Source organism: Rana temporaria, chromosome 10 (genome assembly GCF_905171775.1).
Source record: "Rana temporaria chromosome 10, aRanTem1.1, whole genome shotgun sequence".
Taxonomy (NCBI): domain Eukaryota; kingdom Metazoa; phylum Chordata; class Amphibia; order Anura; family Ranidae; genus Rana; species Rana temporaria.
In genome coordinates this window covers 118,645,496-118,672,919 of record NC_053498.1, presented here as the reverse complement: position 1 = coordinate 118,672,919, position 27,424 = coordinate 118,645,496, and the positions used below count along the sequence as shown (strand labels likewise).

The window sequence follows — 27,424 nt, the reverse complement described above, 5'->3', positions numbered from 1 at the left end:
GGTGTGCTGTGCTGGGTAGTGGAGGTGTGCTGTGCTGGGTAGTGGAGGTGTGCTGTGCTGGGTAGTGGAGGTGTGCTGTGCGGGGTAGTGGAGGTGTGCTGTGCAGTGCAGTGAAGGTGTGCTGTGGTCATAACTGTATGACAGGTGGGGGGAGTGGGCTGGTGTGTGGAAGTCCTGCGGATCCAATGTCATTGTTCATAGAACACACAGTAAGTGTCGTTAAAACTTCCAAAAGCACAGACCTGCTTCACTAACGCCACTTGCTCCTCCAGGCGCCACTTTCACTTTTTTTTTCCCACGCTTCGCCATCTTCAGACTCCGGCACCCTGTGATTGGGTGTGTGGGGGTCATGTGCGGCGGCAGGGCTGGCCTGTTTACGATCGCGGTTGCTCCTGAAGTCTCGCCTTCTCCCAATCACAGGGTGCAGGAGACTAAACAAGGGTGGAGGCAGGACTCCAGGATCTAACGCGATTGTGGACAGGCCAGCCCCGCCGCTGCTCATGACCCCATACGCCCAATCACAGGGCGCCTGAGACTGAACATGGCGGCAGAGCACCGGGACACAGTAAAGTACATTTATGAGGAAGCAGCCACTGTGACACATACTGGCGGGCGCCCCCTAAATGTTGTGCCTGGTGCCACGCCCCCCCGCTACGCTGCACTCTATTCAATACTTTAAAGTGGTAGTAAAGTCCACTTTTTTTATTTATACCTACAGGAAAGGCTATAATAAATCTCACCTGTAGGTACAGTAAATATCTCCCAAACATGCACCATTTAGGCCAGTCAAGTTCCTCCACCCCAAACTCGCTCATCTACGTCTTTATGGACCTTGCTTTGTGCACTGATGCACAGTCATGTTGGAACAGGAAGGGGCCGTCCTCTAAACTGTTCCTACAAAGTTGGAAGCATGAAATTGTCCAAAATGTCTTGGTATACTGACCCCTTAAGGGGCCAAGCCCAAACCCTGAAAAACGACCCCACACCATAATCCCCCCTCCACCAACCTGGACCAGTTCCTCCACCCCAAACTCGCTGATCCATGTCTTTATGGACCTTGCTTTGTGCACTGGTCCAAATCATTTGGTGAAGGGGGGATTATGGCGTGGGTTTTGTTTCAGGGGTTGGGCTTGGCCCCTTAGTTCCAGTGAAGGGAACCCTTAAGTCAGCATACAAAGACATTTTGGACAATTTCATGCTCCAAACTTTGTGGGAACCGTTTGGGGATGGCCCCTTCTTGTTCAAACATGACTGCACACCAATGCACAAAGCAAGGTCCATAAAGACATGGATGAGTGAGTTTGGGGTGGAGGAACATGACAGTCCTGACCTCAACCCAATACAAGACCTTTGGGATGAATTAGAGTGGAGACACTGTGAGCCAGGCCTTCTCGTCCACATCATGAGCTTCTGGAAGAATGGTCAAACATTCTCATAGACACACTCCTAAACTCAATATTGAACCCTACGGACTAAGACTGGGATGTCATTACAGTTCATGTGTGTGTAAAGCCTCATACACATGATCGGACTTCCATCGGACTTTTCTGTGGATTTTTGTTTGAAGGGGCGTTGGCCGTGAATTTGGTATGCATACACACGGCAGAACTTTTTCAGCTAACATTTACCAAATCACATGGTTTTTCAGCTCTTTACCGCCACCCTTTGGGCAACTTCTGCTATTGTTGTTTGATGTTAGCATTGGTTCGGATTATGCTTGTTTGTACTTTGGACTTTAGTCCGATGGACTTGTGTACACACAAATGGATGATCCTCCATCGGACATTTGTTGTCGGAAAGTTTGAGAGCATGCACAGTGAACATTTATTTGTTGAAAAAACGACAATTGTCCGATGGAGCATACAGACGGTCGGATTGTCCGCTAAAACGCGTCCGTTGTTGTCGGAAAGTCCGATCGTGTGTATGGGCCTTGAAGGCGTTGTAAAGAAAAAAAATGTTTCACCTTAATGCAATCTATGCATTAAGGTGAAAAAACATTTGATGCTGCCCCCCCCCCGAGCCCCTGTTATACTCACATGATCCGTCGAAAGTCCCGCACTTGGTCCCGAGATCCTCTTCGCCGCTCAGCCTGGCCGCTGATTGGCTAGAGCGGATGGATTGAGAGCAGCGCAGCCATTGGCTGGCGCTGCTGTCAATCACATCCAGTGACGCGTCGTGCCGAGAGGCGGAGCCGAGTGATACAGTGAGCGGCTATGGCCGCTCGCTGTATCACGGGAGCGCGCCTGCAATTACTCACCACCATGCAAGCTCTCTCGCATGACTGTGGTCAGTACTTGCGGGGAGGACCAGAGACAGCCGCCGAGGGACCCCAGAAGATGAGGATCGGGGCCACTCTGTGCAAAACGAACTGCACAGTGGAGGTAAGTATGACATGTTTGTTATTTTAAAGGACATTTTTTTTTTCTTTTACTAACCCTTTAAGAGCAGGTGTCCCAATACTTTTGGTAATATAGTGCATGTAATGTATTTACTTCCACCGACCACCAAACCTAAGGCATAGTTTATTCCTAGAATCCAGGAAATTTTCTACCCTCTCCGGCCACAATCTGGCCCCCCCAGAGTCCGAAGGCCATTTGTTTAGAAAGTTTGGAGACCCCCGTTGTAGCCAATAGGTACCCAAAACTGACTGGCTACAAGATACATTTTTTGCTGTTTCCATTCATCTTCTTATATGTGCTATTTATTAAAAGATAACCAAGTAATTTATTACTGTGTTTCCTTTAAGAAAAAAAAAAGGTGCTTTAAAAACATATAACACGACAGATGTAGAAATGGAAACTGAAACAAATCAAAGACCGTATAAAAGTCAGAGACATCTGGAAAGTATGCATACGTGAGAGTCCTCAACCGCCTGGTAAGTTCCTACTCGGAGCAACTTGAGTTAGAGACTTTTTGAGAATAATTTTTTTCAGATTTGTGTGATTGTGAGAAAATATTTGATCCCATTGTATACATTACTTTCTGTTATTTAGCTATTTACAGACTTTCTCTTAATTTTCATATACAATGGAACTTATCCTGTTAATTCTTAATGTTCCATAAATGTCCTACAGCAGTTCCCTGGCGGGCACATGCCCATGGCTATAAATACAGGGATCTCTGTGAAACAGAACCATTTTTTTTTTTGCAATGATTGCTGTAATAATGTAATGGTGTTAAAAAAAAAGGTAAATTGTACTTAGTGAACTTTTTTTTACTCAGCCTTGTACAAAGCATTTACAGTCGTGTAGAGTTTATATTGGTTTACACTTCTTTTTTCATCCATTTTGTACATGTCTGTTTTTTTTTAGTTGTAGAAGAAACGAGTCATAGGTGACAAAAATATCAATAAAATATATGTTTTTTGCCTAAAAAACTTACAGGTAAATGGAGCAAACTTTTATGTCCACAAAAATTGAAAAGGATGCAAACTAGGGTGACCACGTGTCCCGGATTGCCCGGGACAGTCCCGCATTTAGCAGGTCTGTCCCAGGTCCCGGGCACCTTCATTTCAGGACAGTACAGTGTCCCGGAATGAAACTGACACAGCCACCCGATGAGAGAGCGGGGCTGGGAAGCCAGCGTCCCTAACAACTGATGAGTCTTCAGCTGTCAATGGGCTTTCCCGCTGACAGCTAAATAAAAAATAAAGCTGGCAGTAAAAAAAAGTAAAAAAAAAAAAACACGGCGTGGGGTCCCCCTCCCCTAGTTCATTCCAGATCCTTTGAGTCCTTTGGGGGCTTCCAGATTCTGATAACCCCCTTTCCTGCATTCCACCACAACCACCAGCCAGGGTAAGATGGGGACGTGATGCTTTGGGGTGGGGGGTAGAGCCCATGGGTGCTGGTATGGACTGGGGGGGCACTAGTTTTTTTTTTTGCTTTTTATTTTTTTCAATAGCCGGGTGCCAGCAATTGTAACCATGAGTCAATTTAAATGTGATTTTTTCTTTAGAAATTTCATTTTTGCTGCAGCATGTTCTATACATGGTACACATGCCCCACTTTACAGGCAGACTAAGGGGACCCCCCAGGCACTATATTTAGAGGAATTGTTCGTTTTCATTGTTGCACTTTAAGCATAATTAGAATCACTGCTCCTGAAAAACTTTAAAATTGGTACATTTTTGTGAAGGAGGGGGGTGTCCCTGAATGGCAGTTTGGAAATGTGGTCACCCTGATGCAAACCTCTTCCATATTTTATCTGACTCAGATGTGAAAGGACTTACATCCGTTTACATCTCCTCGTCCATAGAGATACATGATGGTTCAGTCTGGATCCATCTGAAAAACTGATTGACGGATCCAGATTCAACGCTCGTGAAAGGGATCTGATTAGTGATAAAAGGATTTCAGAGTTGTCCACTGATTAGTCCTTACTAGACCTAAATAACCTCTCCTTCTCTGTTTCTCTGTTCTCTCTCTAGTTTATTTTACCAAAAGTATTGCTTTATTATACCGTTTGTATATTTTTTATGTTTTTTGTTCATTAAAGGTGTTGTAAATATTTGTTTTTTATTTTCTAAATAGGTTCCTTTAAGCTAGTGCATTGTTGGTTCACCTACCTTTTCCTTCCATTTCCCTTCTAAATGTTTTTTTTCTTTGTCTGGATTTCTCACTTCCTGTTCCTCCCCAGTAAGCTTGCCATTCTGGCTGGGGGTTAGTCAGCGTGCTCGCCCCCTACCATGGGACTACATCCCTGCATCGGGACGCACGCAAGGATGTAGTCCCAGGGGGGGGCGGGGGGCGAGCACGCTGACTAACCCCCAGCCAGAACAGCTCCGATGATGGGGGCAAGCTTACTGGGGAGGAACAGGAAGTGAGAAATTCATACAAAGAAATAAAACATTTAGAATTGAAATCGAAAAAGGAAAAGGTAAGTGAACCAACAATGCACTAGCTTAAAGGAACCTATTTAGAAAATAAAAAACAAACCTTTACAACCCCTTTAAGGGCCGGTCCACACCAGATGCAATCCAGTGCGTTTTTTTTTCTGTGTCAAAAACGCATGGATGGTGGGTTATATTGGTTCCAATGGCATGGTTCACACAGTGTACACAGTGCAGTAAAAAGATATTAGAACATGCATTTTTTCTTCACTGAACTGCACTGGAACCCATTAAAACACATCAAAAATTTACTGCAATGCATCAAAAACACACTACAGGGAAAAAAGGGAAAGAAGGGGAAAAGAAGCGGGGAAAAAGGGGGAACATGGAAAATGCATCAAAAACGCACCGCAATGCAGCAAAAACACATCTGAAATGAATCCAGACTGCATTTCTGTAGTGTGAACCAGCCCTTAAAGTGGTTTTAAAGGCTGACGTTTTTTTACCTTTAGCCTTCAGTATTCAGCTCCCTCCAGCCCTCCTTTTACTTACCTCCCTATACACACTTGCCCAATCTCAATCCAGCAGTCAATGTGCACGAAAGTATTTCTCCCTCCTCATTGGCTCGGAGACAGCAGAGAGAGCCATTGGCTCCTGTTACTGTCAATCACAGTCAGTAAGGAGGGAGTGGGGGCGGAGCTGAGCCATGCTTTGTGTGTCTACGGACACACAGAGCCAGCTCAGGAGCGAGCATGCATAAGTGCCCCCATAGGAAGTGGCTTGCTATGGGGGCACTCGGCAGGGTAAAGGAGCCAGGAGTGCCGGCGGGGGAAGAAGAGGAGGATCGGTGCTGCTCTGTGCAAAACCATTTCACAGAGCAGGTAAGTATGACATGTCTGTAATTGTTCAACTAAAAAAAAAAACAATGGCCCAGATTCAGGTACATTTGCGCTTTATTTGCGGAGGCACAGGGCAACGATTTTGCCCTGCGCCCCCGCAAATATTTTGCGCTGCCCTCGATTCACGGAGCAGTAGCTCCGTAAATTGCGAGGGCGCGCCGGCAAAATTGCCCTGCGTAAGCGCGGGAATCATTTAAATTAGGCGCGCTCCCGCGCCGAGCGTAGAGCGCATGCTCCGTCGGGAAACTTTCCCGACGTGCATTGCGGCAAATGACGTCGCAAGGACGTCATTTGCTTCAAAGTGAACGTGAATGGCGTCCAGCGCCATTCACGATTCACTTACGCAAACGACGTAGCTTTTAAATATAGCGACGCGGGAACGTGGGTATCTTATAGCATTGGCTGCGCCTGCTATTAGGATGTGTAACCTTACGCGAAACCCGACGTACGCAAACTACATAATTTGCGTACGCAGGGCTCGCGCAACGTTGTGAATCGGTGTTAGCATGCAATTTGCATACTATACACAGATCACAATGGGAGTGCCCCCTAGCGGCCAACGCAAGAATGCAGCCTAAAATCTGCGTGGCATCAGGAGCATTCGCTACGCCGGAGCACGTAAGCAATTGCGCTGTGTAACCTATGGTTACACAGGCGCAATTGCTTCTTTAATCTGGCCCAATCACTTTAATCTGTTCATTATTTGCAGTGGGAGCATTACAGGTTGTATTGTTTTTTTTTTATATGTGTATTTGTTTTTTATATTGTTTCGAGAAAATTCCCTTTGATTTTGGAAAAAAATAACTAAGGGACATTTCCAAAAACTATTACATAACAGCTCAATAAATTCTTCTTCACAGAGCAATATCCACAGACAAATGCAAATGACAGATTAGTATCACTTTCAATTATAGGTGGAGCACATCAAGCCGAGCCGTTCTCTTGTTTAATACCTTGGCTACTCTAAGTTATCCCTGGCATAGTTCTAGAATTAACTTGGACATCTGGGTGTTTCTTCACCCACTTTGCCTTTTCTAGAATCTACTGCCGCATTCTTTGTAATACAAAATAGTATAGTAATAGTTGCAGTGTAAATTCAGCATTAACCACTTAAGGACCTGAAGGATTTGCCCCCTTATTGACCAGGCCATTTTTTGCGATACGGCACTGGGCCGGTTTAACTGACAACTGCGTGGTGACAACATTTTTGTCCTTTTTTTTCACCCCAAATAGTGTTTTCTTTAGGTGGTATTTATTCACCTCTGCGTTTTTTGTTTTTTTTTGCGCTATAAACAATAAAATTAGCAACAATTTAAAAAAATATATATATTTTTTACTTTTTGCCCCCCACCCCAAAAAAGTTTTTTTTCCCCTTAATTTAGGCCAATATGTATTCTTCTAGATATTTTTGGTAAAACAAATTGCAATAAGTGTATATTGATTGGTTTGCACAAAAGTTATCGCGTCTACAAAACAGGGGATAGATTTATGGCATTTTTATTATTATTTCTTTGCTTACTAGTAATGGCGGTGATCTGCGATTTTTAGTGGGACTGCGACATTGCAGCAATAAGATTGGACTCTTCTGACACTTTTTTGGGACTAGACATTCATACAGCGATCAGAGCTAGAAATAACCACTAATTACTCTATAAATGTCACTGGCAGGGAAGGGGTTAACACTAGGGGCGATCAAAGGGGTTAAGTGTCCCCCAGGGAGGTGTTTCTAACTGTATGGGGGCTGGGCTGACTGGAGGAAGTGAGAGATCACTGTTCCTAATCACTAGGAACGACAGATCTCACTCTACTCCCCTGTCAGAATGGGGATCTGTTTGTTTACACTGACAGATCCCCGTTCTGGCTCTCTGTGGAACGATCGCGGGTGGCCCGATGTACAATGACGGCGATTCGCGCAGGGGAGCCAACCTCCTGCAGGACAACTGTGACGACTGGTCCGTAACTAGTTAAAGAGATATGTTGCAATAGAGGGCCAGTTTCATTTAAAAATATGGTTATACCGTGTTCCCCCGAAAATAAGACCTAGCGTTATTTTCCAGGGGGGTTGCAATATAAGCCCTACCCCAAAAATAAGACCTAGTTTAAAATGCTTGTAAAATCCTATAATCCACTCTATTACAGTAGTATAAAATGTACAATGTGTGTGTTTCTGTAATATAATTGCGGAGAAGAAAGCTCTGGCGGGTCACAGAAGCGTAGAGCGGCGCTATAATGAAGGTATTTGGCACAATTATATTACAGAAACACACACAATGTACATTTATATAATACTGTAATATAGTAAATTATAGGATTTTACAAGCATTTTAACTTGGTTCACCCTGGGGATTCCTGACAGGCAGGGAGGGAGAGGTGGAGAGAAGACAGCACATTACATGGTAAGACCTACCCCAAAAATAAGCCCTACTGTGTCCTTTGTTGCCAAAATTAATATAAGACCTGGGCTTATTTTCGGAGAAACACGGTAGGTGTTTATACTACTACTACTAATATTTATAATAATAATAATAATGTTTTACTTGAACACTTACAATACTATCATATCAACATTTTATAAGAGGATAACAATTGGTGGTAATGGCTGCAAAGCACGCGGTTTTGATTAGCTTGCTGCTGTATTTGTTATTCCCCAGTGTAAAGACAGACAAATTACAGAATAAAGGATAACTTTTTAATAATAATATAATAATAATGTTTAAGTTTAAGTTTACGCAACCCTGAACATAAGGACATGATCTCATTCTATAGTGGCTTTCTGGCCATCTCCTCTGGTCTTATATGTGAGTACTACCCATTTCCTGCAGAGGAGGATGTGGTGGAGGAGATGAAAGAGTAATGGTAGATGTGTTTTGTATGCTATGCATCAGTACAATAAGACAAATTATTGTTAACGGGGCAAAAAAAAAAAAAAAAAAAAATCCAAAAAAACGCCATTCAGCGTTGCCTCCTTAAAACAAGAAGTATTTATTGTACAGCATTGCTTTTTTTAAAAAAATAGGTGTTGTCATCACATTCGTCCCACATACAGGGAGATTATTTTCAATTAAAAAGGGACTTCGGACCAAAGTTATGAACTGAACGGAAATCGCATTCAATGTTATCTTCCTATTAAGCTATCTTGTTCTTGTGTTTAGATACACTTTAACCTCCTAACCTAACTATTAAAATAAACTTTCCAGTCCTTAAATCTTAATGTTCTCTGTAACACCTCCAAAAGCGATATACGTACCTTATTGATGTAAAAAATATCGGGTTGAGCAAAAAACAGTCAAAATGTTTTTTTAAACTGGGCTCTACTAACACCAATGCATTTAAAAAATACAAATATGAGTAATGTAGCAGCTATCCTAAAACACATCTGAATAACAGACTGTAGATCATACAGTAAATTATATCAATTAACCTCTTGCCGACCAGCCGCCGTCATTATACTGCGGCAGGTCGGCACGATCCCGTGAATCGTTGTAGCTGTACGTTGGCTCCTTTAGGCGGGATAGCAGGCGCGCACGCACCCGCTGCAGTGTGGGGGTGCCGATGACCACCGGTCATGGGTGATCGCGGGCACGAGAGCCAGAACAGAACAGGGATTTGTGTGTGTAAACACACAAATCCCTGTTCTGTTCTGTGAGGAGAGGAGAGGCAGATTGTGAGTTTCTACTAGCTTAGGAACAGCGATCTGTCATCTCCTCTAATCAGTCCCATCCTCCTACAGTTAGAGCACACACTAGGGATCACAGTTAACCCCTTGATCGCCCCTAGTGTTAACCCCTTCCCTGCCAGTGATATTTACACAGTAATCAGTGCATTTTTATAGCACTGATTGCTGTATAATTGTCAATGGTCCCAAAAATGTGTCAAAAGTGTCTGATCTGTCTGCCATAATATCGCAGATCAGAAGAAGAATGCCATAAATCTGCGTAAACCAATCAATATACGGTTATTGCGATTTTTAGTACCAAAAATATGTAGAAGAATACGTATCGGCCTAAACCGAGGAAAAAATGTGCTTTAAAAAAAAAAAATTGGGGAAATTTATTATAGTAAAAAATATTGTGTTTTTTTCAAAATTGGTGGTCTTTTTTTGTTTATAACGCAAAAACTAAAAACCACAGGGATGAGAAAGCTCTATTTATGGGGAAAAAAGGACGTCAATTTTGTTTGGGTACAGCGTTGGACGATTGTCAGTTAAAGCGACACAGTACCGTATCGCAAAAAAATGGCCTGGTCATAACAAATCAACATTAGACAAGTGAAAATAAAAACTAAAAAAGTTTCCCTCTTAGGCCAGGTCCACATATGTGTGAATTGGATGCGATTTAAACCTCATCCAACTCGCATGACATGCGAGTGTGACTGGCTCTCAATGGAACCAGTTCACACATGTCCGGGGTGGCCGCGGTGCGGTTTCCAAAAGGGTCCTGTGCGTTTTTGGGTCGGTCGAGGTGTAAATTCAGGCAAAAATTTGGACCTGAATCGCACCTGAACTGGTGAACAGAAACACACTGGATCCAAGGCTGGGTCAGATGGTTCTGTACATAAAGCCATACACGTGTCATGTGCACATAAGCACATGATATCCAGATAGTGAACAGTTTTAAAGATATGCAGTTCCCAAACCTCGATTAAAGCGGGGGTTCACCCTTAGAGGGCACTTTTCCCCCTTAGATTCCTGCTCGTTTTGTCTAGGGGAATCGGCTATTTGTTTTAAAATATGAGCAGTACTTACCCGTTTACGAGATGCATCCTCTCCGTCGCTTCCGGGTATGGGCTGCGGGAGCGGGCGTTCCTTCTTGATTGACAGTCTTCCGAGACGTTTCCGACGGTCGCATCCATCACGTCACGATTTTCCGAAAGAAGCCGAACGTCGGTGCGCAGGCGCAGTATAGTGCCGCACCGACGTTTGGCTTCTTTCGGCTACGAGTGACGCGATGGATGCGACCGTCGGAAGCCTCTCGGAAGACTGTTAATCAAGAAGGAACGCCCGCTCCCGAAGACCCATACCCAGAAGCGACGGAGAAGATGCATGTCGAAAACGGGTAAGTACGGATCATATTTTAAAACAAATAGCCAATTCCACTAGAAAAACGAGCAGGAAGCTAAGGGAAAAAAAAAAAAAAAAGGAATTGGTTGAACTCCCGCTTTAAGTAACTCGTATGCATAAACATGACCTAGTATGATGACATCATCAGACCAATCTAAACACGTCATCAACAAGTGACTTCTTCAGAAACATGCTTATATTTTTTTTCACTTGTATATTGTTAATTTATTAGATCATTGTCCGATACTTTATTATTTATAGGTTTTGTTATTTGGTTCCAAGATTCATTTCTGCAAGCTCCTGTAGCCAGGAAGTGCCAACAGAGACAATACTGCAACCAGTGGGAATGAGCAAAGATCATTTTATTTCTGTAGGTACCTTTACACACGATCGGAAATTCCGACAACAAAACCGTGGATTTTTTTTCCGATGAATTGTTGGCTCAAACTTGTGTTGCATACACACGGTCACACAAATGTTGTCGGATATTCTGAACGTCAAGAATGCGGTAAAGTACAACTAGGCCGCGATCAATGAAGTTCAATAGGCAGTTCGGCTCTTCTGCTTGATTCTGAGCATGCGTGTTTTTTTGTGCTTCGGGAATTGCATACAGACGATCAGAATTTCCGACAAGAACTTTTCCAGCTCTCAAATTTTTGTTTGTCAGAAATTCCGACAGCAAATGTCCGATGGAGCCTACACATGGTCGGAATTTCCGAAAAAAAGCTCACAACGAACATTTGTTGTTGGAATTTCCAATCGTGTGTACTGTACACGGCATTAGACTGCTAAAATCTCAAATTTGTTAAATTAGGAGGGCTCTGACATTTAATGACTATAAATATTTTAAATTATTATAAGCATAGTATAATAGATTCTTTAGCACAGTTAGGGAAAATAACATGCAGTAATACTAAATATTCTGATTTCACTCCATTTGGAATTTTCTTTGTGTGTCCTGTCTCACCGTTCACCCTTTTCTTTTTATCATGTATTCTAGCTTTGTACCAAAGGAAGGAGCTGTTGCAGTGAAGAACATTGCCGTCATATAGTGATATCTACTCCAAATTCTAGGTAAAGTAATTTTCAGAATTCATCTTGTATTAAAATATTTAATGCCTGACCTCACAAATGTTCTTCTGGAAGAATAGTCAAACATTCCCACAGACACACTCCTAAACTTTGTGAACAGCCTTCCCAGAAGAGATGAAGCTGTTATAGCTGCAAAGGGTGGGCCGACGTGGAAAGGCAGGCGTCCCAATACTTTTGGTAATATAGTGTGGCTGCTTTAATTTAAGACAAATTGTAAAGTTGTCTCTTAGGCATTCACGATTATGCCCGAGGTTGTACTAAAAGGCAACAGGGTCTCCAATGGAGGCTATGGTGAACTTTTCCGTTCATATGCTGTAACTGGAAACTGCAGTAGAATAATATGAAGTTTATTAAAATGTGTGAACGCTTTATAGCAAAATACTGACTACATACATTTAAAGTGATCCCGTCACAGGCAAAAATATTGGCTTTTGTTTACCAGTCCCGTCGTCTGCAACAACACACTTCACCATATTGAGGACATAATCTTACTGCATACTCTTCAGCTTCTGGCACAAATCTAAGGCCGGCCATACACAATTCGAACCGTTAATGGGCAGGCTGAATGTACCAAGTTGATCGATTTAGCCACTTGGGTACAGCCAGCCTGGCAGATTCCCTTGCGATTATTGCTAGTGGCTGCTATAGCAGCTAGCGATAACACTGTCTTCTCCCGGACTTCTAATGGCTCCTGCCCCAGCCGGGAGCAGACAATTGCTGATTGCCCTGTCAGTACTGTCTGTGTTGATGGGGGAATCATGCAAATTTCTTCAACCACGGGTTGCAGGAAAGAAAATTGCACTGTGTATGGCCATAATAAGTAAGTTGAATAATTGGTCCTCCCCCCATGCTCTGTGGTTCCTTCTCCTGGCTTCTATATCACAGCTAGGTCCTGTAGTAAAGTAGGTCCTGATGGATGGAACCACAAAGTGCAGTGGAGTCACAGGCATCCCCCACAGAGCTTTCAACAAAATGATTTTCCTAAATGGGCAGTGTGGTCGGTAATATCCAGTATTCAGAGAGCTGAGACAAAACATATACCACTGACAGTTTTTTTAAAATTTATTTAAAACTTTCCAAATTTTCAGAACAATCAGAATTTAGATTGGTCGAAAAATGATCAACTGATTTGAATTCTGTGTGAAGAATAGCTGGTTGTTAAGCAGTGGGCCAGGAATCCGGCCGCCGCATTCCTTAACAACTAATGACTCATTAGCTGTCAGCGGGCTTCCCCACTTACAGCTAAAATGTAAACAAAACAATGTCGGCGAAACAAACATTTAAAAAAATGACGTGGGTTCTCTCCCAAAATCCATACCAGACCCTTATCCGAGCATGTAGCCCGGCAGGTCAGAAAAGGGGGGGGATACAAGCGAGCGCCCTGGACCATACCAGGCCACATTCGCTAAACATGAGAGGGTGCTGTGGGGTGCTTGGGCTCTGTCCCCCCCCCAGAGCATCTTTGTTCCCCACCCCTGACCCCCACAACCACATCCCAGGGTTGTGGGGAAGAGCCCCCCCGCCCCAAAGCACGCCTCATATTAAGGGCATGTGATCTGGTAAGGTTCAGGAGGCGGGGTTCTCGCTCGTTCCCACCCCTTTACTGGGCTGCCAGGCTGCATGCTCGGATGAGGGTCTGGTATGCATTTTGGGGGGGACCCCACGCCGTTCTTATTTAAAATGATGATGTTGGGTTCCCCTTAAAATACATACCATAGCAGACAGCTGATGAATCATCGGTTGTTAAGAACGCGGCGTCCTTTCTATGGAGCTGGTTCACATATGTCCGGGTTGACAGCAGTCCATTCTTAAAAAGAGTTCTGTACATTTTTCAGCCTGGTTCAGATGCAAATTCAAGTGTCATACAATGTAAAAAAATTGCACCTGAATCAGTGAATGTAATTGCATTGGACTCCATAAAAAACACAAGGAAAACATGCCTGGACATACCTGTATGTGAACCGAGCCTTATGCCGCGTACACACGATCGGAACTTCCGATAACAAATGTTCAATGTGAGCTTTTGGTCGGATATTCCGACAGTGTGTAGGCTCCATCGGACATTTTTCTGTCAGAAATTCCGCCAACAAATGTTTGAGAGCTGGTTCTCAATTTTTCCCGACGCACAAAAATCCTACGCATGATTGGAATTAATTAGACGCATGCTCAGAATCATTGAACTTAATTTTTTTCATCATAGTGTTGTACGTGACTGTGTTGTTGACGTTCGGAATTTCCAACATTTGTGTGACCATGTGTATGCAAAACAAGTTTGAGCCAACATTCAGTCGGGAAAAAAATCCACGGTTTTGTTGTCAGAAATTCCGATCGTGTGTACGCAGCATTAGTGAGATTTCCTCATACACACTATCCCAATGAAAGAGTAAGGCCTCGTACACACGACAGAGTTTCTCGGCAGAATTCAACTCGGTCAGAGCTGGATTCTGCCGAGAAACTCTGTCGTCTGTACACTTTTGGCCCGATGGAGCCGCCGAGGAACTCGTCGAGAAAATAGAGAACATGTTCTCTATTTTCTTGTTGTTCTATGGGAGCTCTCGGCTCGCCGAGCTCCTCGGCGGCTTCATCCCTGAACTCGACGAGGAACTCGACGTGTTTGGCACGTCGAGTTCCTCTGTCGTGTGTACGAGGCCTGACAGAAACTGAGAGGAAATCTACCCAACATGGACTCAAAAAGCAATACAATTCTGGCAGATGTTCTGACTCTATCCAAAACTGTAAAATACGTTTTTACTGGAATATGTTTAATAGATCCTGACACCCTATTTGTATTATAAGAATGTATTATCTAAAGACATACTAAATTAATAGATTCACCATTTTATTTAAGAGAAACCAATGAAATGAAGAGCATCAACATCCTACTTGATGACAATGTAATTGCTTAATGAAAAACATGGTTTTATTTATTTTTCTTCCAGTAGCAATGGCCTACTATACGTATGGATATAACACTGTGGATTTATGGGCGGAGGAGAGATTACCCTACTTTAATGAAATAATTCTCCAAGGTGCTGATCAGCCAACTGATGGAAGGATCTATGTCATGTACCATGGTACTACATCTTCTTACGCTGAGAGCATCATCAAGCAAGGATTTAGTCAGTCAGCAGATGGCATGCTCGGAAGAGGTGTCTACGTTAGTAGAGCTAGAGACAAAGCTCTACGTTACCCGCTAGGAGATAAAAGTGATCAGGTTGTTTTGAAACTCAGGGTTAATGTAGGGAACGTCATAAAAATTGACAGACAACGTCACCCTATGCAAAAGACATGGCATGACCATGGCTATGATACCGCATGGGTGCCTCCATATTGTGGTATGGTTAAAAGTGACTTGGAGGAAGATTGTGTTTGGGATCCCCAGAGGATCAAGGTTGTTGGTATAACCTGTGCCACTAATCCATATGTACAGCAATATCTTCAAAAGTTGGTTCAACAGTATGCAACATAAAAATGAAATTTTCCAGATTATATAATAGACAGCGTATACAATTGTAATGGCTTCATTTTGTAATTGCCATTAAAATGTACCTTTCAATTTCAATCTGCATCCTTTGTAGTTTTCTTCGAACTGTCATTAAATTAAAATCTCTCTCCTATGTATAAACTATATGCACTACAGATTTTCCACAAAAATCACCTTTTTTTTAAATGTCTGTAATGAACTACAAATACAGTTACAGGGATCCCCTGCAATAGGAACATGATTTTTTATATACCTTATAAGGTTTATCCAAGCCTAAAAGGAATTTAGACACTGCAGTTTTTCTTATTACAACACTTGTAAGCAGGGTGCAATTTAGCAAGTTAGGTGCTGCCCCGGATGGGAGGTTTAGGGTTAATGTTTTTCCCAGGGCTTGGGTTGGTGGGTCTTTCTTGGGTCCGACCCACTGATCCTGTGCTGTAAAAGAGGGACAGTGGTCTGGAGCCAGGGCTCCTGCTCTTGCCATGCATAATTGGTCTGAAAGAGAATGGCGTTACACCTTTCGGTCATCATGAAATCTATCATTATGTAAGAGGTTATCGGAACCTGGGGTTCACCCTGAAGACACCAGCCACTGTGCAATGCCACTGATGGACCTTTTAGTACATGGATTCCACCTTTGCAGATATGCCGGGGCAGCACATAAACATAGGAAAGTAAAGGACAAGAACTGTTCGAAGTCTTCCTAAGTAAAGCATTGAAACTTTGCCTTCTGCCTGGTCTGACGTAATTTAAAGGAGTGTAATGAAAGCAAGCAGGTACAAACAAAAAGAGAGCACACTAAGGCCCAGATTCTCAAAGGCGTTACGACGGCGCAACACCATTTGCGCCGTCGTAACTCCTCATCTGGCCCCGGGTATCTATGCGACTGATTCTTAGAATCAGTTACGCATAGATACCCATTAGATCCGACAGGCGTAAGGCTGTTACGATGTCAGATCTTAAAAGCGATTTTTTTTCCCGCCGCTAGGTGTCGCATCGTCGTTTTCCCCGTCGTCTATGCAAATGAGGTAATTACGCGAGATTCCCGAACATACGCGCGGTCGACGCTGAGAATTTACGTCGTTTCCGTAGCGTACGCGACGCGTAAGGTTGCACCTGCTATTAGGAGGGGTAACCAATGTTAAGTATGGCCGTCGTTCCCGCGTCGAATTTAAAAAAAATTACGTAGTTTGCGTAAGACGTCTGTGAATGGCGCTGGACGCCATTTACGTAAACGTCTAAGCAAATGACGTCGGGGCGACGTCATTTAGCGCAATGCACGTCGGGTAATTTACCCGACGGAGCATGCGCAGTACGCTCGGCGCGGGAGCGCACCTAATTTAAATGGTGCCCGCCCCATTTGAATTGGGCGGGCTTGCGCCGAGCGATTTAACGATACACCGCCGCAAGTTTACAGGTAAGTGTTCTGAGAATCAGGCTGTAAACCTGTCAACCTGCGGCGGTGTAACGTAAATCACATACGTTACGCTGCCCAGGAGCAACGTAAATGTATGAGAATCTGGGCCATAGTGTAGTAGAGTTAAAAGTTTTAATGTTAAAATCAATTGCAAATTGGTCAACTCAACACTCCCAGCATGCATGCCTCTCTGTGTTCACACTTGTAGTCCTGGATAGCAGTGCTGTCAGATGGAGGAATAGCTGCAGCTGGAGAACAGACACAGGCGCAGTGTGTTGCAGGGGATCTCCTGAATGATGTCACATGCAGACGGATCAGAGGGCGTGTCTACGCATTTCAAAAGACCTCCTCCTTTGTCAAGCCTCTGGCCAATTTGCATTTTATTTTAACATTAAAGCTAAAGCTTTTAATTAAAGCTTAATTAAAGCTTGTAATGTTAAAATGGGCAGTGGCCACTCTGCTACTAGGAACGGTAGTGGAAAACATTGAACAGGTGGATGTGGACAAAGCTCAGCGTGTCCCTCGTAACTTCAAATTACAGTGAAAAAATTTACATTTACACCGAGACCCGAGAATTAACTGGAGAACAGTTAAGCCCTGTACACGCGATCGGTTTGTCTGATGAAAAAAGACCGATGTACCGTTTTCATCGGACAAACCGATCGTGTGTGGGCCCCATCGGTTTGTTTTCCATCAGTGAAAAAAAATAGAATATGTTTTAAAATCTTCCTATGGATAAAAAAACGATAGGAAAAAAACGATCGTCTGTGTGGAAGTCCATCGGTCAAAAATCCACGCATGCTCAGAATCAAGACGACGCACGCTCACAAGCATTGAACTTAATTTTTCATAGCATGTCGTAGTGTTTTACGTCACCGCGTTGGACACGGTCGGATTTTTGACCGATGGTGTGTAGGCAAGACTGATGAAAGTCAGCTTCATCGGATATCCGACAAAAAAATCCATCGGATTAGATTCCATCAGATATCCGATCGTGTACAGGGTGCAAGTGTACATGGTGTATGAGTAGAGGCCTGCCTTAAGGTTGAGTTTTCCCCACACGGGTGCCTCAGCCTTGTCCCAGGGCTAGAATGAAAATGGCACACAAGTGAACATACCCCATATGTGCAGTGAAGTGATCCTGTTACAGATGCCTAGCATAGCCCAGAATAACCCACCCGGCATAGGCCTTTCATGTGATCCATACCTGGTGCCCAACAAGGAGGGAAAAGGGAGGATGTCACGAGCAACCACCCCACCTACCCTACACTAATAATAGTTTAGTTTATTCTTATGTAAGAATTTTATATTTAGCCTTATACTGTAGATCTACAGTACCTGTAATGTTATCTTGCCTAATTAGAGTCTACCCAAAGCACTTTATAGTCACCTCTTCCAGTGCCCCCTGCTGCTTTTCATTCTGTGCCTGCCAACATACCCCATACCCCATACTTCCAGCAATGAAAGAGCTTGTGACCTTCTCCTTTGATGCAGTGCTTGGATATGATGGTCAATTGCTAGGCCCAAGCATTGTCATGTGAACACTCCCTATGAGCTATGACAGCAGGTAATGGTATTGCCAATCTAATGTATGCCCTCACCATCTCAAATTGATACTATCCTAATGTTACGCTATCAATTTATGTTCCCTGTGGGCACTGAAATGTAGCATCAGGAAAATTAAAGAAAATGAAGGAAAATTAAAGTGGAGTTCCACCCAGTTTGTCTGTGCTGCATGCTCTAATCTCATAGTGTTCAGAATGGACAATTTTTATTTAATTTGTTGCTTGTAAATACCTTTATTTTGTAGTCCTTCATTACTTCCTCCTCCTTATTTGCCTAGGCTATTTGCAAGGGTTTCTGGGATAGGCATCATGTTTCCCAGTAGTCCTTGCAAACCTGACTGAAACCTATTACATTGCTTGTGCACTGAGCATGTGCGAGATATGCAAAGCTGAAATCCAGGAAGTCATACCGTCTGGCTTCATGATGCCCACACTTAAGATGGCCACGGTCTATTTCTAGATTATAAACTAAATGCTGTAACAACCTAACAAAATGGACCTTAGTTTACAGACTAACTTAACTAGAATACATTAAGCTTGTGTATTACAGGGGTATTTATATTTAAAAAGTGAAATTGTGGGTGGAACTCCCCTTTAAGTAAAAAGCAACCCCTCACTTTGAGCTACCTGTATACCATTTTGCAATATTGGATAAAAAACACTCTTATGTGATAGATATATATATATATATATATATATATATATATATATATTACACACACATACACACACAGTATCTCACTAAAGTGAGTACACCCCTCACATTTTCGTAAATATTTTATTCTATCTTTTCATGTGACAACACTGAAGAAATGACACTTTGCTACAATGTAAAGTAGTGAGTGTACATCTTGTAAAAGTGTAAATGTGTTGTCCCCTCAAAATAACTCAACACAGCCATTAATTAATACAGCAAGGTACAGCGCTAAAACAAATAAACCGTGACAAACCTAATAAGTGAACATAGGTATAATATACATATGTATTAAAGCGGTTGTAAACCGCATATATAATTTTTTTTTTTTTTAAACCTGCAAGGCAAAAGGCATAATCAGCTAGTATGCACCGCATAATAGCTGATTATGAAATACTTACCTCGGAACGAGGTGTGTAGCACTTACCTGGTCCACGCCGAGCGAGATGTCATCTTGCTTCGGCGTGTCTTCCGGGTATCGCCGCTACAGCGCTGTTAGCGGCGATGACGTCACTCCTGCGCGCGGGAGATTTGAATTCGGCAAGGTCCGGCGGCTGCCGGTCCTTTCGCCGTGGATTCCCCCTGCGCATGCGCCGCTGCAATCAGTGGCGCATTGCGGGGGGAATATCTCCTAAACCGTAAATTCATACCCAACATGTCACGCTTCAAAATTGCGTCCGCTCGTGGAATGCCGACAAACTTTTACCCTTTAAAATCTTCATAGGCGACATTTAAAAAAATCTACAGGTTGCATGTTTTGAGTTACAGAGGAGGTCTAGGGCTAGAATTATTGCTCTCGCTCTACCAATCGCGGCGATACCTCACATGTGTGGTTTGAACACCGTTTACATATGCGGGCGCTGCTCACGTATGTGTTCGCTTCTGCGCGCAAGCTCGTCGGGACGGGGTGCGTTTTCTGGCTCCTAACTTTTTTAGCTGGCTCCTAGATTCCAAGCAAATTTGTCAAACCCTGCTTTAACTGACAATTGCTCGGTAATTTTTCCCACAAATTGAGCTTTTTTTTTTGGTGGTATTTGATCACCTCTGCAGTTTTTATTGCGCAATAAACAAAAATAGAGCGACAATTTTGAAAAAAAAAAAGCAATATTTTGTAAGTTTTGCTATAATAAATATCAAGAAAAAATGTGGCGCCAATAAAAACACAAATGCCCTGTAAGGCAATATCAGACTCAACAAAATCAATAAGACTTGAACAGTGAGTACATATGAAGAGATCAAAGGGACTCCCCCACAATCAGGTGAGTACCCGGATCAATAAATCGTGAATAATGAGTGTATCGACTCAAACCACATTCCCAATCAACAGGGAAGTGAAATCCACAATGTAAAAAACTGTGCACATGAATGAAAACAAGTAACTGTGATGTTCATAAAGTGTCAAAGTAAAAAAGAACAATGGTTGTCATGAACCATGAAGTCCCATTTAGTGCATATAAATAATTTGTATGCATAAAGTTTATACAGTCCCAGGGAACATCAATCTTTATGGTAAACGGTGTATTATCTCCAGACAAAATCAGCAGTAGAAATAAATAAGTTGTGCCCTTACCGGATGGAGTAGACCCACATCTCACCATACGGTGGGGGGTCTTCAAGGCTTGCGTAGGCCGATTGCCTTACAGGGGTAACTTTCCAGGCACTCCTAAAGCTCTTTTCCGGTGGGACCTTTCCACTCTGATTAAACCAGGAATCTGGAACTGGTGACAGTGATGATGATATTCCTGGAGGTAGTTGGAGTTCTCAGGGGATCCAGTGTACCAGTATAAATTAAAAAGAAAAGAAAAAACACCTCCTCATCGCATAAAAAATTTATTAAAAATTTCAAAAATAAGGATAAGCTCCCAAAAGTCTCAAATAAGGGATTCTCAATAAACCATTATCACACCAAAAAAGAAAGCAGCACTGCAAAAGCAATCTTAGCATCAAGGCACACACACTTCAGAGAAGGATAAAAGTAGCTGTGCGCAGTGTAGGATGGATATGATCAGATGCCCGACCGGTTTCGTATCAAAATACTTCTACTGGGGTGCATATCTGAATCATCTTATCCTCCTGCGCTTTAAATACCATCTCTACTTACCCCCATAGGACCAGCACTCATCGTTAATGGCGTGCGTTCCAATTGCTGACATTTCCGGTGGGCGTGCGCTCCAGGCGCCCGGAAATGACATCTATTCAATCCAATGGTTATAAAACACCTATCTTCCCTGTGTATGTTACAAGCGCTCCGGGCGCCCGGAAATGACATCTCCTGTGTATCAGCCCATCAACATGATCTCCCCTCAGCTCCCCTCCCTTCCAGGAGGATGAGCCAATCAGCACCAGTCCCAGCATGTGTGAGTCTAGTGAGGCGGAGCGCATCATAGGCCGACGCTAGCCCCGCCCCCTCATGACACAGCTCCATAGTAAGGAGATATGCAGACGTTGTGCCAGTGTGTAAACACAACAGCACCTGCAAATTAGTGTGTCAAAGAGGTTCATTGATCTATAATGGATCACAGGGCGATCAGTAGAGATGTGACAGGGAAAATATCAAAGGAAAAGGGAACATAAAGGATGGCTAGAACATAGAGACATGTATGGAGGGCCTCCTGGTGGTGGGAATTGGTAAATTGAAATTACCATACCACCTATATTCATGGGCTGCTACATAACACAACTCTCATATGTAGGCGCCATCTAGTGGTCAAAAACAAAAATGATGAAAATAATGACCATTTAAATCGTCCCATATTATTAAGCTATTAATAATCTATGAAAATTATAAATTACTTTTTGGATTGTAGATGGTGTCCTGGGAGTAAGTAGAAAAATGGAAAGATTCTTCAAAAAACAGAAAAAATATATATAGAAAAAATACACAATGACTTATAAAATTCCAATATATTAATACTGGTCATATAAATCAGGACTGGTTGATGAAGGAGTTAACGTCCCACTCCACATTGAGGCCGTGGGGGACGTAACTCTTCAATTGGTAGATCCAGAAGACCTCAAGCTTTGATACACCCCGAACACTGGGCTCACCTCTCCAGTGAGGAACGAAGTGGTCAATAACCTGAAAGGTCGTCCCCTCAATTCTTTTATTATGCTGTTCAAGAAAGTGCCTGGGTACAGTGTGTTTTGTGCACCCCTTCTTGATTTTGGCTATGTGTTCCCCTACCCTTATGGTGAAACTTCTAATGGTGCGGCCCACATATTGTTTCCCACAATGACAGGTAATGATATACACCACGTGTTTGGTGGCACACGTGGAAAATATTTTCATGGGGAATACAAGGCCGGTTACTGATGATGTAAAGCTAACTGTTTTTCTCTTATTAGAATTATGTAAGCATACCTTACACTTTCTACAAGGGTGATAGCCTTTGGATAAAGGGAAAAAGGAAATTTTACCTGGAGGGTCTGGTATATTTGGCGCAAGTTGATTTCTTAGAGGGACAGCCCCTCTATAAATCACACCAGCTTGTGCAGGAAGAACCGGTCCCAACAAGGGATCATTTTTCAAAACTGCCCAGTGTTTTTGGATGATACTTTTAATTTGTCTGTATTGGGTAGAAAAAGTGGTGAAGAACGAGTGTTTAAATTTGTTATCTTGTGCTATTTTGACCCTTTCCACAGTCAATGTGGACCTATCTACTGCAGAGATTTTCTTAATTTCTTCTTCTATGGCCAGATTACAGTATCCCTTTTCCACAAACCTTTCTTTCAAAGTTTGTGCCTGGACCTTGAAATCATTTAAGTTAGAGCAGTTCCGTCTTAGTCTAAGCATCTGACTACGGGGCACCGAGCCTAGCCAGGACGGGTGATGGCAACTGTCCTGTGGGATGAACCCGTTGCGGTCCGTGCTTTTAAAGTATGTCCTAGTTTTAAGTTGATGGTTTTCAACAAAGATTTCAAGGTCAAGGAAATGTATACTTAAGGGACTCGCCTCATAAGAGAGACAAATCCCAACTTGATTGTCATTCAAGATAGTCATGAAGGTATCAAGGGAGGTACGATCCCCTTTCCATAGGAGGAGGATGTCGTCTATATATCGAGCCCACAGAGCGATCTCAGGTCGCTCTAGAGCATAGACGACATCCTCCTCCCATTTGGCCATAAAAATATTAGCCAAACTGGGGGCAAACTTGGCCCCCATGGCTACACCTTTCTCTTGTAGATAAAAGTCACCTCCGTACCAGAAATAGTTGTGAGAAGTTGCGAACCTCAACAGGTCCATGATGAATAACTTCTGTATCACAGGAATAGTTTCTACTCTATCCAGAAAGCGGTCAACAGCTTGAAAGCCTAAATGATGGGCAATACTGGTGTATAACGAGGCCACATCAGCTGTGACTAATAAAAGGTCCTCCGTATAGGGTACCTCTTGTAATTTGGCGATAGTGTGTCTGGTGTCCTTCAAGTAGGAGGGTATACCTTTCACAATAGGTTGGAGATGGTAGTCTATGTATTTCCCTACTCTGGATGTTATTGAATTAATACCACTTACAATAGGCCGCCCTGGTGGACGGGTACTATTTTTGTGTACTTTGGGCAAGTAGTACATGACTGGTATACGCGGAACCTTAGGCACAAGGTAACTCTTCTCTTTATTGTCCAATATTCCCTTTCTAGCCCCCATATCAATAAGTTTTTTCAAAGAAACCTTAAATTTAGAAGTGGGGTTCGAGGGTAATTTAATATATGTGGAACTGTCCCCCAGAATATTATACATCTCTTCGTTATAAGCAGTTTTGTCAAGAACCACTATCCCTCCTCCCTTGTCCGCAGGACGGATCACCAGATCCCTCCTTTCACATAATGTCTTTAATCCAAGTTTAATATTAGGGTCAGAATAATTCCTTTTGACAGGAAGTTCTTCCAAATCTTTGATGACTAAATCTCTGAACACTTTGACACTAGGTGCTATTGGACATGAAGGGTTAAAGAGGGAAGGGTTAGAAAGCCCCGTATGTATAATCTCTGTAGTAACCTCTGGGAGACTAGGTCTACAGGGATTGGAAATAAAATACCTTTGGATATTCATATTCATTTTTCTCACGAACTTTTGTACATCAATAAAAGTATTAAATTTATTGAGAGTTCTGGATGGAGCAAATTTTAAGCCCTTGTCTAAAACCACTTTCTCTGCATTGGTAAATTCAGCTGAACTTAAGTTAAAAATTCCCGCCAATGTTATACTCTTCTCCTTTTTCTTCCTGGCCCTCCTCCCCCCTCTCGTCCCCCGTTTCGTTCGTCCCCCCTGGGGAAGTTCTCTGGTCCCCTGTGAAAATCCCCCGGATGGGTGGATTTGGGCAGATTTTGATTATAATTATAGGGCGGTCGATCAAAGTGGTCGTCATCCCTTCCCATATAACCATAATGGGACTCGTGGGTCCTAGATGGATAGTCATATCGAGGTGTACGTGGTCCACCTGGTGTACCGTATGATCTAGGGGGGTAAGCAAAATAATCCTCTCTCCTGTAAGGTGATCGATCATGGTAGGATCTATCTCTTGATCTTTCTTTATGACCTTGTGGTTTCCCTTTCATACCTTTACCCCTTCCCCTATTTGGGGGTGGGGGACCACCATTGGAATAGTTGGGAGTTCTAGGCCCTGTTCCAGTGGTGTTTTGTCTCATGTCTTTAGGCATAGAGACCTGAGTCATAGATGGTTGTGAAAAGGAAAGGACTTTGGCCTCACTAGTGGAGGGCTGTGATACCTCCATTTCAAAATTGGAAGCATTGACATTGGGATCAGTGCTTATTTTGGCCTGCCAGCTGAATACTGACCCGGCCTTATAATCAGCAAAATCCCTTGTATACTTCTTCTGTTTTTTGTTCTTTTGGTCTTTTTCTTCCTTCTCTAAGTGATTCCTCAAGTTGGTTGATAATGTAATATATTCTGTAGTAGATTTGGAAGATAGGAGTTTCTCCTTAATTTCCTTTATTTCTCTATCTAGAGCGGTCATCCTAGTTTTCTTCTTTTCTATTAAAAATTTCAAAAGGGAAATACCCTTTGAATTAAAAAATTGGAACCAGGAATCAAAGTCTGGGTCCCCTTGTTGGGGGTGTACATCCATAATAATAAATATCCCCAATTAAAAAAAAAAAAGTTAATTTCTTCTCAGTTTAGGCCGATCCGTATTCTTCTACATATTTTTTGTAAAAAAAAATTGTAATAAGCGTATATTGATTCGTTTGCGCAAAAGTTATAGCGTCTACAAAATAGGGGATAGTTTTATGGCATTTTTATCATTATTATTTTTTTTTTACTAGTAATGGCGGCGACACATTGCACACTTTTGACACATTTTTGGGACCATTGTCATTTCTACAGACAACGTGTGACTACCTGACAGTAAATGACAACGAATCCACATCTTTGCACAGAATTGGCCTTTTAAAGGCATGTGGTCCTAAACTTTTGATCAGCTGAAAAACAGCCTGTTTCAGTTTATTCGTTGTTTTCATTAAATTGAATGCTCAAAAAATGTTTTGTCTCACTCTCATTTCTTCTTGTTGCATGTTGAAGCTCTACTTGGAACCTTGTTAAGACCCAACAATGTAAAATATGATTTTTTCCATTTTTCAAGTGCTCTTAAACTTTTGATCAGGACTGTATTTGCTAGCACACCATGGATCGACATAAAATAGCATCCAAACGGATAGTTTATTGCATGATCACAACACAAGGAGAGTGCAACGTTTCAGAGTCACGCAAGACACCTTCATCAGACATGTATGTTTATAGTATAGAGAATGTCTACAACACGGATTGTGACATTTTCTTTGAAGATCCCCCCATTTAGGGATTCACCTGGACAGTCAGGGTTTGGAACTATGGACCAGATTCACGTAGAAGTGTGGCGGCGTAACGTATCGTAGATACTTTACACCGCCGCAAGTTTTCATCGCAAGTGCCTGATTCACAAAGCACTTGCAATGAAAACCTACGCTGGCGGCCTCCGGCATAAGTCCGCGTAATTTAAATGGGCGTGTGCCATTTAAATTAGGCGCGCTCCCACGCCAGACCTACTGCGCATGCTCCGTTTCGAAATTCCCGCCGTGCTTTGCGCGAAGTGACGTCATTTTTTCGAACGGCGACGTGCGTAGCGTACTTCCGTATTCCCGGACGTCTTACGCAAGAAGGAAAAATTTTCAAATTTCGACGCGGGAACGACGGCCATACTTTATACAGCACATACGTGTGCTGTGTAAAGTTAGGGCACCAAAAACGACGACTAACTTTGCGACGGGAAACTAGACTAGCAGCGGCGTAGCGAACGCGAAAAACCGCCGTGGATCGCCGTAACTCCTAATTTGCATACCCGATGCTGGTTTACCACGTGAACTCCCCCCAGCGGTGGCCGCGGTACTGCATCCTAAGATGCGACAGTGTAAAACAATTACACCTGTCGGATCTTAGGGCTATCTATGCGTAACTGATTCTATGGCTCCCTAAGTAACTGAGATAGTCACTCAAAAATCTGTTGCCAGCCGGGAGCTGCAGGCCACTGTCTGGGGGCAGGTTTGGCATCTGGGAGGGGGGGGCAATAATGTCAGCAAGAGCAGTTTGGCCACATCCGCTGTTTTCCACTGGGTGGCACTCTCTTTGGGGCACCCAAAAATGTCCCAGGTCTTTTATAATCCTATAGTGTATACTATAAAAAAAAAATGTGCCCTGTGCCGCTAAAGTGTTCGGGTTTGGCTTAAGGAAAAGGTGGCAACCCTACCCCCATTACAAGTGAAATGGAAACATAAGATAAACAGAGGGCGCATAGGCCTAGTGCATTATCCTTGATGCAAAGATAATTGTATCAAGGATAATGCACTAGGCCTATGCGCCCTCTGTTTTCTCTTATGTTTCCAGTGACTTTGGACTCCCCCAGTCTCTAGAGGGCAGCAAGGTGTGCATAGTCAATATACACTTACACGCCTAACAAGAGTAAAGCCTCGTACACACGCTTGGTTTTCTCGGCAAGAACCAGCAAGAAAACTGCAGGCAGAGCGGTCTTGCCGAGTAAACTGAGTGTGTGTACAAGGCTTTCAGGTTTCTCATCTGAAAATCTATCTAGAATCTCAACGAGAAAAATAGAGATCCTGCTCTCTATTTTCTCGTCAAGATTCTTGTCGGCCTGTTTCTCGATGAGAAACCCGATAGTGTTTACGTTGGACGTGTGTCTGGATGGGCGTAGAGTACGTTCATGGCGTAGGCAGTGATCTGGCGTATCTTAGGTAGTTGTTCCGACGTGGTTATGAGCATGCGCACGGGGATGCGTCCATGACACGACGCATTCGCAGTTCGTTCAACGTACTTGTCTAGCTCTCAAACCATCATTTGCATGGGGTCACGCCTCATTTGCATGGCTTTGCATGGGG

The 27,424-nt window shown here is 43.0% G+C and overlaps 1 protein-coding gene across 1 annotated transcript in view; it reads left to right on the top strand.

Annotated features, from left to right (window-relative positions):
* Positions 1–27,424, top strand: part of LOC120915857 — a 65,015-nt gene that overhangs the window by 9,598 nt on the left and 27,993 nt on the right. Inside the window, exons 3-5 of the mRNA XM_040326666.1 lie at positions 6,642–6,663; positions 12,764–12,784; positions 14,908–15,345. Coding sequence (XP_040182600.1) covers positions 6,642–6,663; positions 12,764–12,784; positions 14,908–15,345 — 481 coding nt within the window. The remainder of the gene's footprint in view (positions 1–6,641; positions 6,664–12,763; positions 12,785–14,907; positions 15,346–27,424) is intronic.